This window comes from Juglans microcarpa x Juglans regia, chromosome 1D (genome assembly GCF_004785595.1).
Source record: "Juglans microcarpa x Juglans regia isolate MS1-56 chromosome 1D, Jm3101_v1.0, whole genome shotgun sequence".
Lineage (NCBI taxonomy): Eukaryota > Viridiplantae > Streptophyta > Magnoliopsida > Fagales > Juglandaceae > Juglans > Juglans microcarpa x Juglans regia.
Genome location: NC_054594.1, coordinates 33,441,834 through 33,455,501, shown reverse-complemented (window position 1 = coordinate 33,455,501; position 13,668 = coordinate 33,441,834). Strand labels below are relative to the sequence as shown.

General features: G+C 36.5%; 2 protein-coding genes across 7 annotated transcripts; both read left to right on the top strand.

Moving 5' to 3' along the window:
* The first annotated feature begins 5,418 nt into the window (after nucleotides 1-5,418).
* LOC121242144 (uncharacterized protein At4g15545) lies at nucleotides 5,419-8,943 on the top strand. 4 transcript variants are annotated; one of them, XM_041140052.1, is made up of 9 exons: nucleotides 5,419-5,889; nucleotides 5,998-6,066; nucleotides 6,522-6,578; nucleotides 6,734-6,803; nucleotides 7,451-7,546; nucleotides 7,728-7,973; nucleotides 8,090-8,132; nucleotides 8,526-8,604; nucleotides 8,694-8,943. In XM_041140052.1, the coding sequence occupies exons 1-9, from the start codon at nucleotides 5,611-5,613 to the stop codon at nucleotides 8,784-8,786; spliced, it is 1,032 nt and encodes a 343-aa protein (XP_040995986.1). In that variant the 5' UTR covers nucleotides 5,419-5,610; the 3' UTR covers nucleotides 8,787-8,943. The 4 variants fall into 4 exon arrangements, with proteins under 4 accessions (XP_040995986.1, XP_040995980.1, XP_040995988.1 ...); XM_041140046.1 differs by having other exon boundaries at nucleotides 5,475-5,889; nucleotides 7,728-7,985; XM_041140054.1 differs by lacking the exon at nucleotides 8,694-8,943 and having other exon boundaries at nucleotides 5,526-5,889; nucleotides 7,728-7,985; nucleotides 8,090-8,181; nucleotides 8,229-8,596.
* An 876-nt stretch (nucleotides 8,944-9,819) lies between these two features.
* LOC121241921 (receptor-like cytosolic serine/threonine-protein kinase RBK2) lies at nucleotides 9,820-13,668 on the top strand. 3 transcript variants are annotated; one of them, XM_041139790.1, is made up of 9 exons: nucleotides 9,820-10,190; nucleotides 10,786-10,889; nucleotides 10,995-11,372; nucleotides 11,531-11,782; nucleotides 11,884-12,038; nucleotides 12,356-12,435; nucleotides 12,545-12,680; nucleotides 12,777-12,926; nucleotides 13,226-13,668. In XM_041139790.1, exons 1-9 carry the CDS (start codon nucleotides 10,156-10,158, stop codon nucleotides 13,394-13,396), a joined length of 1,461 nt encoding a protein of 486 aa, XP_040995724.1. In that variant the 5' UTR covers nucleotides 9,820-10,155; the 3' UTR covers nucleotides 13,397-13,668. The 3 variants fall into 3 exon arrangements, 2 of the variants coding, with proteins under 2 accessions (XP_040995724.1, XP_040995717.1); XR_005935847.1 differs by lacking the exon at nucleotides 9,820-10,190 and adding an exon at nucleotides 10,197-10,512 and having other exon boundaries at nucleotides 12,545-12,676; nucleotides 13,226-13,358; XM_041139783.1 differs by lacking the exon at nucleotides 9,820-10,190 and adding an exon at nucleotides 10,198-10,512 and having other exon boundaries at nucleotides 13,226-13,655.

Below are 13,668 nucleotides of genomic sequence, written 5' to 3'. Positions count from 1 at the left end.
TATAAAATTGAAAATTGATTTTTATAAATATTTTTAATTAAAAAAATTCTTTTATCACAAAAAAATTTTAAAAAATAAATATATGATTTAATGTAATATATTAAATTATAAAATTAATTTTATTATAAAATAGATTTAATAAATCATATTAATCTATGTCATTTGTAGATTTATTTTAGCTATAATTTAATAAAAACACTTTGAGAACAAATTTTATAAAATAAATTTATTAAATAAAGTGATACGATATAATATATTATATTGTAAATTTATTTTTATTATAAAATTAAATTAAAGTGAAGTTATAGTTATTTATAAATTTATTTTGTGGTTATATTAATATTAAATAATTATATAAATTTAATATTATTTTTAAAACAGAATTTGTGAATTTATGAAACTAATATAATATCTATCTTTAAATTAGAAAACTCGATCGATTAAACAAAGCCACCTTCGTTAACCCAATCCAACCCAACCCAACCACAGCTCAAACCAACCCACTAACCCCACTTTTTTCTCTTCCCCTACCCTTATATATGTCCATTTCCCTGCTTGCTCGACCTTGCAACACAAACACGACTCTGTGTTCAGCAGAGCAGCGGGCTAGAGAAACAACTTCCCCCCTCCCTCCCCCATTCTCTCGACATATCTCTCTTTCTTTCTCTTTTCGCTTTGGAGGATTCCAAACCATGGGGACGGAGGTTTTACGACCTCAGGATTGTTTGATCGGGCGAATCAGAGACCCTCATACGGTTGTTTTTCATCGCCGGAAAAGTAATTATGGAAACGCTAACACTAGTTATGTCTCTAACTCTAGATCTAGCCGTAAACCGGCTGTCCGGTCCGAGAAACCGGAGCAGAGAAAACGGTTCGTTATGAGCCAGTCGGAGCCGTCCGTCTCGAAGAGATCAAGCTCCTCCGACGATTTGAAGTTGGAGAAGAGGAGTCTCTCGATGGAAAATGTGACGATTTTGAGGAGAGGGGAATCGATGGACTCAAAGCTCAAGAGCGCGGTCCTGCGGAAGGAAGACGATGGTCAGGTCCTCCTGGGGACCCAGAGGCTGGGTTCGGAACTTGGAATGGTGCCGATGCAGATCCGGATCGAGGATCCGAGGTCGCCACCGATGATCGGAAAGTGCGACGTGTACGCTGGGTCGGCGTTCGCGGTCTCACCGGCACCGAGCTCGCTTCCTTTGCCGTCATTCTCTAAGAAAAAGCATGTCTCCACACTTGTCGATGACTCCGCCACTCGAGATCTGAGGCGATTGCTCAAGCTCAGTTTGTAAGGTCCATTTCCAACCAGGTGATGAACCGCGTAACCGGAATCGGACACCCGGATAAGATCTTGATCCGAACGAATTATCTCTCTTTGTGCCGCGACTTTCGTCTCCGTTGCGTTAATCTCGAGTTTTAGGATCTTAAACCATCCGTGATTTTTTTTAAAACGGAAGGTTAATCTGAAAATCGGGAGAATTACGGGGACGGATTAGATAATACTCTCTCTTTGGGCAGTAGTCATCGAAATATGGGTAATGTAATATGGGTAATGTAGTGTTGTAATACTGGAAAAACATATCTCAAAAAAGGGAAAAAATTAGGAGTGGGTTTGATTTGTAATATGGGTAAAACAAGATGGGGGTTAAGAAGCTAAAAGTAGGCTGTAAATGTATGTATTGTCAATAAACATTAGGGGGATGACTTTAACTTAAGCAGATTTCCTATTTCTGTTCTGAGTTCTGTGTATTGTAGGTTTGATTCTTGGACCTTTTTGTTCTCTCCTTTTGTTGTAATGTTATGGCATGTAAAGGTAATGTAATGAATTGAATTCCGTGTTGATAGATCTTCCAATGTCTGATTGAAATGGATATGTTCTGTAGTTCTTTTATTTATTTCGCAAAATCTTGTGTTCAATTGATTAACTGCATCCATGTCGGTGGAGATGTCGGAGACGTTTGAAAGTTGGCTATACCAAAAATAGCTTTCTCGTGACATTTGTTTATTTATTTATGATTTTTATGAAAAGTAGTTGTTACCATCGTGGATATGTTATCTTGTACGTGGTTTACAACAACGCGTTCATGGCTTTTTCTGGGTGAGAATGGAAAGGAGACTGTTTACCTAAACTTGTCTCTACCATCCCCTGTGGCGTGTGGTACCATATGACAGCTATACCTTTCGTCCCCATCCAGCGTAAAGTCATTGATGCTTTCTTCTGCTTCTTTTTTTTTTTTTTTTTTTTTTTGGTGTTTTTTTTTTCAAAAAAATAAAAATATAAAATAAACACCAATTAGATACATAAATTTCTAAAAGACGAGTTTAATCTCGGCCGAAAAGATGAGTTTGATTATGTATTTAATTATTTAAATTTAAAAATTAATTATAATAGATATTTGATAATTTATAATTTTAGAAGCCTTTATAGCTTTTCTTATTTTCGTGCTTGTATCTAATTTATTGTATTCATGAATAATTTTTATACGATGACAAGAAATGAATTAAATATGAGAATCTTATATTCTCAAATGAATAATGATACTTGATAATCTGAAATGAGAAATGTTATAAGGAAGTTTTACACAATACATATTTTTGAGATATGTTAGAAGGATAAAAATGATAAATTATACGTTGATTAGGTATGTGATGTATGGTTTCCATATAGAATTTCGACACATACATAAAAAAGGTAGATGATACCTGGAAATAATTTTATTTGAAAGTCTTTACATCACACATAATTTATGTAACATAATTTGATTTAAAAGATAAATTTAAAATTTGAATCTTATAAATTAAATTATGTCACGTGGATGATGTGTGGTGTAAAAGCCTTCAAATAACTCTACTAAAAAACCTAGAGTTTCAGTTTTAATATTTTTTGTATTTTCGGATACTCTTTTGGTTTGAATATATTTTTTGAAATAATCTTGAGAAAAACTACTATTTGGGAGCAGTCACTTTGCATACCTTATGTGGCATCATCCTAGCCATCCATCTGGAGAGAAGAAATTAGTGAATTATAATGTGTATTATGTGTACCACTATAGTGAATGTTATATAGCACTTCTCATATTTTTTTTCTATTTTTTAATAAATTGTGTGGTATTATGTGGTTGTGCCACATCAAAAAATCATATGAATGGTAAGTTTGAGATGATCCAACAGAAACATTCTCTTCAAATATCCTATCAAAGTTTTAATTATTTTTAGTTACTATAAATTCAAATTTATAGGCATCACACATGCGCATGACGAAATATCTAATCAAATCACGATGGTAAAATTATCAAATGATCATATGCTCGTTAGTAGATTATAATTTTTTTTAATAATTTAATATCACTTGAAAGAATGACATAAAATAGGATGAAGCACTTATACTACTAGTTTGTTTTTATAATTCTTTTCAATTTATCTTATTTAATTATTATAATTTTTATATAAAATAAAATAAATAATTTAATTTTTTTAAATTTTAAAATAAAAATAATATTAAAAAATATATTTTAATAATATTTTATTCAACTTTTAACAATCATTTTAAATAATCTTTTATCTCCTATGTGAAAAACAAAGGAAGTTCGATCAGATCAGCCTCGTCAGATGGATCGGCCACGCCATATATTTTTCACCTATAACATGTTCTAATCTTAATGAGGAAGTAAATTGTAACTTACTTTCCAACTGGAAAGTCAAAGTGACAACTTTAACAACTTGGTGGCTAATTTATATATATAGTTAAGAGGATAACATGTGATTTTCTTTAGATTATATTTGGATTCCAAACTTGCCTTCAAAGTATTACTTGGAAATTGACGGACGATATTTTCTTCTTCTTGCTCTGGTGATCATATACAGCGTTGAAAACTTCTCATCAAACTGTTTTACACCAACTAACAAAAATTAAATAAATAAGATTAGGTTTGGATGGTTAGTTGAATTGAAAATTAAAAGTTTAATAAAATATTATTTATAATAATATTATTATTTTAAAAAAATTAAATTATTTATTATATTTTATATATAAATTTATAAAAATTATAATAATAAAATAAAATGCGTTAAAAGTACCAGGCTGAGTTAATTCTTACTGACTGTAAAACAAGTAGTATATTAATACAAAATAATACAACACATGATATAATAATAAAATAATATATATTAAAATAAAATTATTATATGGAGCACGTCACACTTGCCTATTATATCTCTAATTTAATTTGAATGAACTTTGATATGCTTTAAAAAAGGTCCCATCAGCTATCAGCCTGTACCAGACAGGACCGATCTACGTAGCAATGCAATGTATGCAGCAAGGCATTAATTGGTGCCACTCCTGCTCATATGTAAATGAATACACGTCCTTTAATGGTCTTCCTTCCTTTATCACCTACCGAATCTCTTTCTGCTATCCAAGAAGCTTTTAAAAAAATGTGGGGTCAAATGAACCTTTTTTTTTTTTTCTTTATAAGAAGTGAATTGCAAGGAAGCAATAATGCTCTGTGTCCCCTGTCTACTTCTTGCATAAGAGATAGTGCCTTGGGAAGGGGGTAGAGGAAACATCAAGAAAAGCCAAAGTGCATGTGAAGAATCAATAAGCCTCTCTTTATGCTAATGTCTTTTGGAGATGCCTTGGTCACCAGGGGGGGAATGGAGGTTCCCTCTCTCAGTTTGTGTTGCTAAATCAACCATCAATGCTGACCTGCTACGTGGCATTTTGTGAGTGTTATTACAACTTCATAACTATGCCCCCAATCCATGTGCTGATAGCATGCTATGAACTAAGATGATGGTGAATACTATGAAACAACCCAACATTAGAATATAAGAGGCAAAATTAAGACTCTGATAACTCAGGTTTAACTAACTATAGATTGATTCCCCATATAAAGCAACCCACGCTTTGTTATCTGAGCATGCAACTTGGAATGCCCATTTGAAATAATTTGTACCGTTCTAGAGTGTACAAATTTCGCTCTCGATTTGAAAAAAAGAAAGTAAATTTAAAACTTATATAAAAAAAAAAAATCAACTTTTTAATAATGGGTTTCACTATTTTTTTAAAAAAAATATGCGACACTTGAATATTGCCGAAACTATATTTACAATCTTTATAATCTCATCAAAATCTAGCCAAATATAAGCAGTTGGAAAGTAGAAGAAGTGCATGCAAAGTGCTAATGCCGTATGAATTTGTAATTGGGCCCAAACTTATTACCTTATTCTTGGACATCCATAAAAGCTAGGTCCATCTGGCTTAACCCATTCCATGCCCAAAAACATCATCTTCAACCCATTTGACTATGTTTTATTTATTTATTATTATTTAAAGGAGAATAGTGACAAGGCGCACGCGCGTGTGTGTGAGAGGAAACACTCATAACGGACCATTAGTGCGTGCCGTTTGTCTCTTCCAAACGTTCTATCCGTTCACGAGCTTAACCACACATTTTCCCATGACATTAAAAAAAAAATACCGTCTCATCTTATGTCATATCTCTATCTAACCAATCAGTCATCTCCATTTGTCCTTTTATTTGAGAAATGACGAAATCCATATAAAGGAAACAATAAGAAAATCGAAAACCCCGCGAGAGAGAGAGAGAGATGCTAGCGAAGGAACCGAGTGGCTCAAACTTCGATCTTCCCGAGGAGGTGTTGGAAGTCCTGCCGTCAGATCCTTTCGAGCAGCTCGATGTGGCTCGCAAAATCACCTCCATTGCCCTCTCCACACGCGTCTCCGCCCTCGAGTCTGAGTCCTCCTCCCTCCGCTCCCAACTCGCCGACAAGGACCAGCTCATCGCCCAACTCGAGGCCGAGGTTCAGTCCCTGGACGCCTCCCTCTTCGATTCCACCGATAAACTCGCTCTCGCTGACAAGGAAAAGGTCCGAACAGCCCCCCCAAGCCTCGAACCCCTTTCAATTCCTTTCTTTTTTGGTTTAAAAAATCCCGTTTTAGTTCATTCATATTTCGGGGGTTCCTATTCGATGCAGGAGAGCTTGTTAAAACAGAACGCTTCGCTGTCCAGCACCGTGAAGAAGCTTAACCGAGATGTCTCCAAGGTACTGCCAATTCTTTCCACCAACAGCTTCATTTTTCTGACTTATCGGTTTTCAATCCGTTGGATTATTAACTTGCCGCGTAGTGTGATGCACTGAGTGAAATTTGATTGGTAATTTAAATGCTCAATCACGTTTTGTTGAGAATGGCGGCGGGGGAAAAGACGAAAACTTGAAACAATCTTCTATTGCAATAATCTTATTCTGTTCATTGGATTTTAAAGCTTAATCGGTTTATTTTTTGTGAGGATCTCAGAACGAGAGCGAGCGAGAGGAGTTCATTAGTTGTTACGTGTTTTTTTTCTTATGCATGCATTAATGTATGTATGTGTACACGAACGCATCAGCTAACGAGGTGTTTAGAGCTGTTTGAGCTCCTGAGTTTATACAACTGAATGAGTGTAAAATCGGGTTTATGGTTGGAGGTCTCATGGTCGTACTGTATTGGGTGTGTGCAGTTGGAGGTCTTCAAGAAGACACTCATGCAATCGCTTCAAGAGGATGATGAAAATTCTGTGAGTTATCTTCTCTCAGCATTCCTCATGAGTTCGGGTCTAGCCCAATGTGGCAGTCTAATGAAAAATATATATAATATATTGCGAGCACAATACTAGCTGTACGTGTTGGTATATTTTGGCTTGTGCCATTACTGAATCTGGTTTTACCACAGGCAGGGGCTCCAGAGGTTGCTGCTAAGATACAAAGCCAGTCAAGTCTTTCTTCAGCATCGCAGACTGGAGGTCCTCTACTTCTATTTTCATGTTGTTCTACCTAGGTGGATTCTGGGTGTCTATTTGCATTCAAAATTGATAAATATCCCAATAGTGGATCCGCTTGTGCATGGAAATGAAACTGCTGACTAATGGATATTTATTCTTAATCCCAGCCAAGGAAAGTTTTTGGACCCGATTAGGACATATTAGCTCACTATTGGCCTTCTATGGTGAAGTGGCAAGAGCCTTTTTCACTAGGGTGAGGTCTGGATCAGTCAGTGAGCGGGGGTTTTTGGGGTGGGGAGGGCTTCCTGTACAATAGTATTGCCATCTTCTCTAAAGAAAATTTGAAAAACGAATGTATTAGCTCATTAACAGCCATATGTTTCTGGGATTCCCTTGGAAAAACTTGCCTCTTCTCTTTTGACAGTAGGAAAGAAAATTGGAATTTACTTGTTAATTGATCCGTATAACATTTGAATGTGCTCTGAACATTATACATTTTTCTCTTGGTTAAAATGCTTTGCTCATAAATTTGCACCAATTATTTCCATCCTAATATTTGACAATGACCTCTCGAACATTCTTAAAAGTAAAGCTTTGGTCCAAGTTTTTTGTGTATCATTTTACCAATACAACCACTAATCTGAAAGAGGTTGTCTATTTTGTTTCAGATGATGATGCTGCAGTTTCATATTCTAGATACTCTTCATTCCGGAGTCAGATGTCTGAAGTAGGAAATTCACTAGCAGAGGAAAGTGAGCCTGATGGTATGAGCGTATTATGAATTAGGATTACTTTAGATCAGATTTCTTCCCTTAGGCAATTGGAATATGTGTCTTGCACAAGTTAATGCCTGCAGGCCATATGTTGTATTGCTTATGGATTTAAAATCCTGTAACTGAGTATGTCATTTATAACCTTAGTTCTGTTTCTTGCCAATCTGTGCAGCGTCAAGACCTCGCATATCACATGGCCTCCTGTTTGCATCCCAAACTGTCACACCCCGGCTTACTCCTCCAGGTTCCCCTCCGAGCCTATCTGCATCAGTGTCCCCAACAAGAACATCTTTACCTGTGTCCCCGAGGCGGCATTCGATTTCATTTGCTGGATCAAGAGGAATGTTCGATGATCGGTCTTCGGCGTATTCTTCTATGCACTCAAGCCATCATGGCTCGTTGTCAGGCTCTGACACAGGTTTGCAGAGTGGTTAGCTCTTACATATCTATGCACCTGGACAAGTAGATTGCTTATGAAAACTGATTATATGGTCTAAAACCCATTTCATTAGTCAGTGTCTTGATATGTTTCAGGACGAACACGGGTTGATGGGAAAGAATTCTTCCGCCAAGTCAGGTAAAACATGGAGTTTTGAGATCAAGAATGATAGAACTATTTTTGAAACATTTATGTATTACTAAATTATGCTTTATTTAGAACTATTTTTGAAACATTTATGTACTACTAAATTATGCAAAAATAAAGCTTGTATGCTCCATACGCCCAGTCCTTTTGTAACCCAAAGCTTTTATTTTATTTGCTATCTCGAATCATTCATGCCACTGCCGAATTTAAGTCCAAGTAATTGTTCCTCCTTTCCCCTTATGCATTACTTTTTTATATAGTTAATCTGAGCAATTTTAAGAGCTCTGGAACCATATTTTTTAATTTTTGCACATGATCATAATTTGGTTATTGGCTTCTCAGATGAAGCAGCTTTTCATCTGATCCTGTCTCTTTTGTCATCAGGAGCCGTCTGTCTTATGAGCAGTTTGGTGCCTTTCTAGCAAATGTTAAGGAGTTGAATTCCCACAAGCAAACAAAAGAGGTTTAACACCACCACCCACCCCCTCCTGCTTTTAACAGTTCTGTAGTTTTCAGCATCCAATTAATAATTATGCATCTGAAATATTTCAGGAGACTCTAAGGAAGGCCGATGAGATTTTTGGCCCAGAGAACAGGGACCTCTATATGATATTCGAGGGACTGATCACTCGCAATGTCCACTGATATTGCATAGCCGGGACTGTGATAACAGTTTGTAAGCATTGTGTTTATTTCTATAGAGTTTCTTGAGCAGTTCCCACTGTATATTTGACAGACTCTAGTGCAAAGTGTAATGAAACTATTCTTTAAACCCTTGTTCAATTTGATATCAGGTTGTGAATTTGCATGTTTATTGATGAAATATGACCTGTTCTGAAACTTGAGTAAGGCTAGGATGTTGTCCTTTTTGTCATTTACAAGGAAGAGCACACATCAAGTGAACTAAAGTACTAATAATAAACAATCTGCATCCTTGAGATGGGTTGCTTGGAAGTTGGGGAGTAAATAACTAAAATTGGATCCTGATTTTTAGATAGCATTATATTTTTCCATGAAACCAGGTGTGGGCTCAGACAGAATTGAAATCCCAGCTGTAGCAAGTTAAAAATAGTGAAGTCTGACCTTCAAGTTAGGCTTTTTGACGGTTTCAAGAAAGGCAGGTATTTTGGCAATGCACTTGCTTCTCCATGATGGGTGTTTCGGTGTGCATAATCCTCCGACACGGTCAAGAAAGAAACGATTTATCCAAGATCTTATATCTGGGATTGCTGGTGTAAACTGTAAGTGAAGATTATTTATCAAACAGCGATGGCTCAGGTGTTGGCTAAAATGATTAAAAAACAATGGAAAAAAAAAAAAAAAACATGTTTCGAACCATAAATTAATCTGTCAGTAAATAATCTAGAGAGGTTTGGATAGTGAGTTGAAATGAGATGAGATGAAAATTGAAAGTTGAATAAAATATTATTAGAATATTATTTTTGTTTTGTGATTTAAAAAAGTTAAATTGTTTATTATATTTTATGTGAAAGTTTGTGAAAGTTGTAATGATGATATGAGATGAGTTGAGATGTTCTCTCAGTCCAAAGCTTGAATAATAAGCAAATCAAATTTCAAACGTGATAATAAGGTTGATCCAGTATGGATTACTTGGGATGAATTATTATAGATTTATAGACATCGAAGATCATAAGATACAATATCTATGATTGAGACTACGTGCATGCTTTACCCGCCTCCAAGAATATCGCACGGAATATGTTTTATGTATCCCCTTTTCCACGTTTCAGTTTGATTTTAAAAACAAACTAAAAAGAAATAAATGGAGATTGGATTAAGAAGGAACAATCACAAAGAAGGCCTATTTTCCAGCATGAATATTCGGGGAGAAGTCAAAATAAATATTGGATGTTAGAAAAAGCAAAGAAAACTCAGTTCATGCCAGCCGCTACTTTCAATCTCTCTCTCTGGCTGTCTCTCTGTCTCTTTCCTTTCATTCGCCTTTGTTTTGGCTTCTGAGGCCTCTCTCTGGATTGGCCACCTCTTGTGCCTCATGGAAAATGTCGGAGAACCTTTAGCTTGTTCAAGGTATTTTCTGAGCCTTCTATTTTATCTTTTTCTGGGTTTGTTTCTTTTCCGTGTGGTAATGTTGTAACGGTTACGCTACATTGATGCCTTCATTTCTTTTTTATGCCCCGATGTCTTTGTTTCCAACCTCTTGTTTTGTGACTACATTGAGTTTCTCTTGTTACTTATATCTTATTCGGTTACGCAATATTTTATAATTAACTGCGGGTGAAGAATGATAGTGTGTCGATTTCTTTACAACGTTAATGGAAGGCAGAAGGTATTCCATGATGCTTCATCTGCTCGTGAAAACAACAGGAAAACAAAATGAAAAAACTAGAAGGTATTCCATAGCCTTGCGAACAGAACGGACATGTCTACATTGTTGCTTTTGTGTCCTGTCCCTTCCTCTTCTGCGATAAACGATGTTTCAGTTCAGTTGTCTATGCTCATTAATCACACGTTGATATTCGTTCGAGTGTTGGATCTTTTTTGGAGAACTTCTGGTCCTTTCATATGCGTGTCCCCTTTGTTTGAATTTACTCTTAAGTAGCTCTTTTGGGTGTTGTCATATTCTGTGTTGTTTCTAATTGATCCTTGAGGACTATATGGACAGCAATGGTTCCCGCGACATTGCCGTAGACAATGAAGAAGAGAAGGCTAATCCTTCTGGAGGCAGACGTTTGCGACTTGGGTTCTCTGACTCCTTCTCAAGTTATGGTAAATTACCCATCTTTATTTTGTCCTTTAGACGCCATGATCACCTCAACTATCAAGGTATAATTTAATGCCGGTATTGTTTCATATGTACTTGAGTTAAAATAGATGTGGAGGAGGCCATGTACGAGTCCTCATCTCCAAGAGGAGCTCCTGAGGACGGCTGCTCAACAAGCTTAGAATCTGAAACAGCTTCCAAAGCCAGTACTTCTGACTTAGGAGGCCAACAGGATTCAAGAGCCACTAAAAACTGGCGTGACTTCTTTTCTATGTTGAAGAAAAGACCCCACGTGCGCTTTCAGACCTTCCCTTCTCTAAGAAGTGTCGCAAAGCTTACCAGGAGGAAAAGCAAAAGAATTGTAGAAGGGATGGTTCCGGCTCTGGATACTCCAGTTCCTATAGATAGTGAAATTTGCTGCTTCAAGTCTTCCTGGAAGAACTTCACTCTCTCAGATCTCCAAGCCGCAACCAACAACTTCAGCCATGGTCTGCGGTTCCTTTCTTCAGCATATAATTTACGGTTCAATTGTGAAGTTAACATTTTAACTGAACTGATGATAATTAAAAAAAAAAAATAATCCTAAATGTAATTTTAGCTGTGTGTTGCTAGGCTGATAAACATCTTATGTTTCTGCTTGATGAAGAGAATTTGATTGGTGAGGGAGGCTATGCTGAAGTTTACAGGGGTGAATTGGAAGATGGGCAGCTTGTTGCAGTCAAAAGGCTGAACAGAGGAACCCAAGAAGATATGACCGCTGATTTCTTGTCAGAGCTTGGGATTATGGTCCATGTTGAACACCCCAATATTGCTAAATTGATTGGGTATGTGGTTGACGGCGGGATGCACATCGTTCTTGAATTGTCTCCCCATGGAAGCCTAGCGTCTATACTTTATGGTTTGTTTGTTTATCATTATAAAGCTATGTATTTTCAAATCCTCTCAAGTATCCAAACATTAAAATTTATCAGCTTCTTTCATTTTGTGATGTTTTGTCAGGCCCGAGGGAGAAACTGGATTGGGGCATCAGATATAAGGTTGCTTTAGGGACTGCTGAAGGCATTCTGTATCTTCATGAGGGATGTCAGAGGAGAATTATCCACAAAGATATCAAGGCTTCTAACATATTGCTTGCAGAGGATTTTGAGCCTCAGGTAATTTTATAATCTGAGGATAACTGAATGATAACAAGTTATTTTATAGTTTTTTTTATACGATTGAACATTATCTATTAGAAAATTGCATTAATGCACTTAACTGAAAGGAATCCAGTTTCTGTCATTCTGAATGAATACACCAACTTTGGCAAACTAGGCTAAAGTATTGGTGGTTTTTGCATCAGTTAGGTGGATAGAATGGAGTAATCATGTGCCCAATATGATAATTGAATGCTGTAAAACTCTAACAGGACACCTTCATATTGCTTGTTTGAGACTTCATAGCTTTATTTGCAACTTCAAATTTGATCCAGATTTCTGATTTCGGGCTTGCAAAGTGGCTACCTGATCAATGGACTCACCATGTTGTATCAAATTTCGAAGGCACATTCGGGTTTGTAAATCCCAAAGTCTTCATGGTTTCTCATTCTTTGAAAGCATGCTTTCCAACTATTTGACATCCTTCTCCAACCCCCCCACCCAAAAAAAAAAACCAATGACAGCTACCTTCCTCCTGAGTACTTCATGCATGGCGTGGTAGATGAGAAGACTGATGTCTATGCTCATGGGGTACTGCTGTTAGAGCTCATCACCGGACGGAAAGCCCTGGATAGCTCACAGCAAAGCCTTGTGATGTGGGTATGTTTCCTTCTGCCACACTTCCATTTATTATCGAAAGTATATGGTGGAATACTACTGACAATTCAAACTCATGTGTGGAACAATATGATGCAGGCCAAACCTTTGCTCTCTACAAACAGTATCAAGGATCTTGTCGATCCATGTCTTGCTGATTCGTATGACTCAGAACAGATGAGTCGTATGGTCTTGACAGCTTCTTTGTGTATACATCATTCTTCAATGCATCGTCCCAAAATGAGCCAGGCATGTAATCTTTTTAAATTGATTTTTTCCCCACTAAGTGCTTAGTCCGCTAGACCCTCATGTCAGGGATCTTTCCAAGCTAGACCAGAAACTAAATACCTAACCCCTCACTACTTTCCCTATACACATGAAAACAAAAGAACATTGTCCAGAACTCATAACATGCTGCACAGTGTTTCACAAGGCTCTTGTCCCTACAAGGAATCATCACAAGCGAAGAATGGTGAAGTTGATGACTAATTAAAGTCTCAGAATCAAACATTATATGCTGACTGATTGAACTACTTGGTTCGATGCAGGTTGTAAAGATTCTGAAAGGCGAGGACAGCGCTTTAGAGCTCGTAAAACAATGCCAACAGCCTAGACTTCGGAGGGCATACTCGGAGGAGCTGTTCGATGCAGAAGAGTATAACTCAACCAAGTGTTTAACTGATCTGGATCTTCATATGAACATTGTTTTGGGGAACTAATATCCAGTTAAAACTCATTTGTTGAATTTGATCAAATGTAAAGATCGAGCGCCAAAACAGTTTGGAAGAAGGAAAACAATATGGACCGGAGAGAAAACCGAGCAGAATCTGATATATATTTTTTGTTTTTTTTTTTTTTTTTTTTTTTTTTTTGATTTTCTAATTACTTGCATGTATGACGAGGCCGTAACGAAAATGGTTATTTACGAATACTGCTATATCTACAAAAGAATTACATAAAAATAATTATAGAAATTAATGTGATTTCATTT

What these genes read in the sequence shown, in the direction of transcription:
- LOC121242144 (XM_041140046.1), top strand. Translation starts at nt 5,611, where the DNA reads ATGCTAGCGAAGGAACCGAGTGGCTCAAACTTCGATCTTCCCGAGGAG. An exon ending in TTAACCGAGATGTCTCCAAG is followed by an intron (nt 6,067 to 6,521) that starts GTACTGCCAATT and finishes GGGTGTGTGCAG; the next exon opens with TTGGAGGTCTTCAAGAAGAC. An exon ending in TGACACAGGTTTGCAGAGTG is followed by an intron (nt 7,986 to 8,089) that starts GTTAGCTCTTAC and finishes GATATGTTTCAG; the next exon opens with GACGAACACGGGTTGATGGG.
- LOC121241921 (XM_041139783.1), top strand. Translation starts at nt 10,436, where the DNA reads ATGGAAGGCAGAAGGTATTCCATGATGCTTCATCTGCTCGTGAAAACA. An exon ending in CCTAGCGTCTATACTTTATG is followed by an intron (nt 11,783 to 11,883) that starts GTTTGTTTGTTT and finishes ATGTTTTGTCAG; the next exon opens with GCCCGAGGGAGAAACTGGAT. An exon ending in CAGAGGATTTTGAGCCTCAG is followed by an intron (nt 12,039 to 12,355) that starts GTAATTTTATAA and finishes AATTTGATCCAG; the next exon opens with ATTTCTGATTTCGGGCTTGC.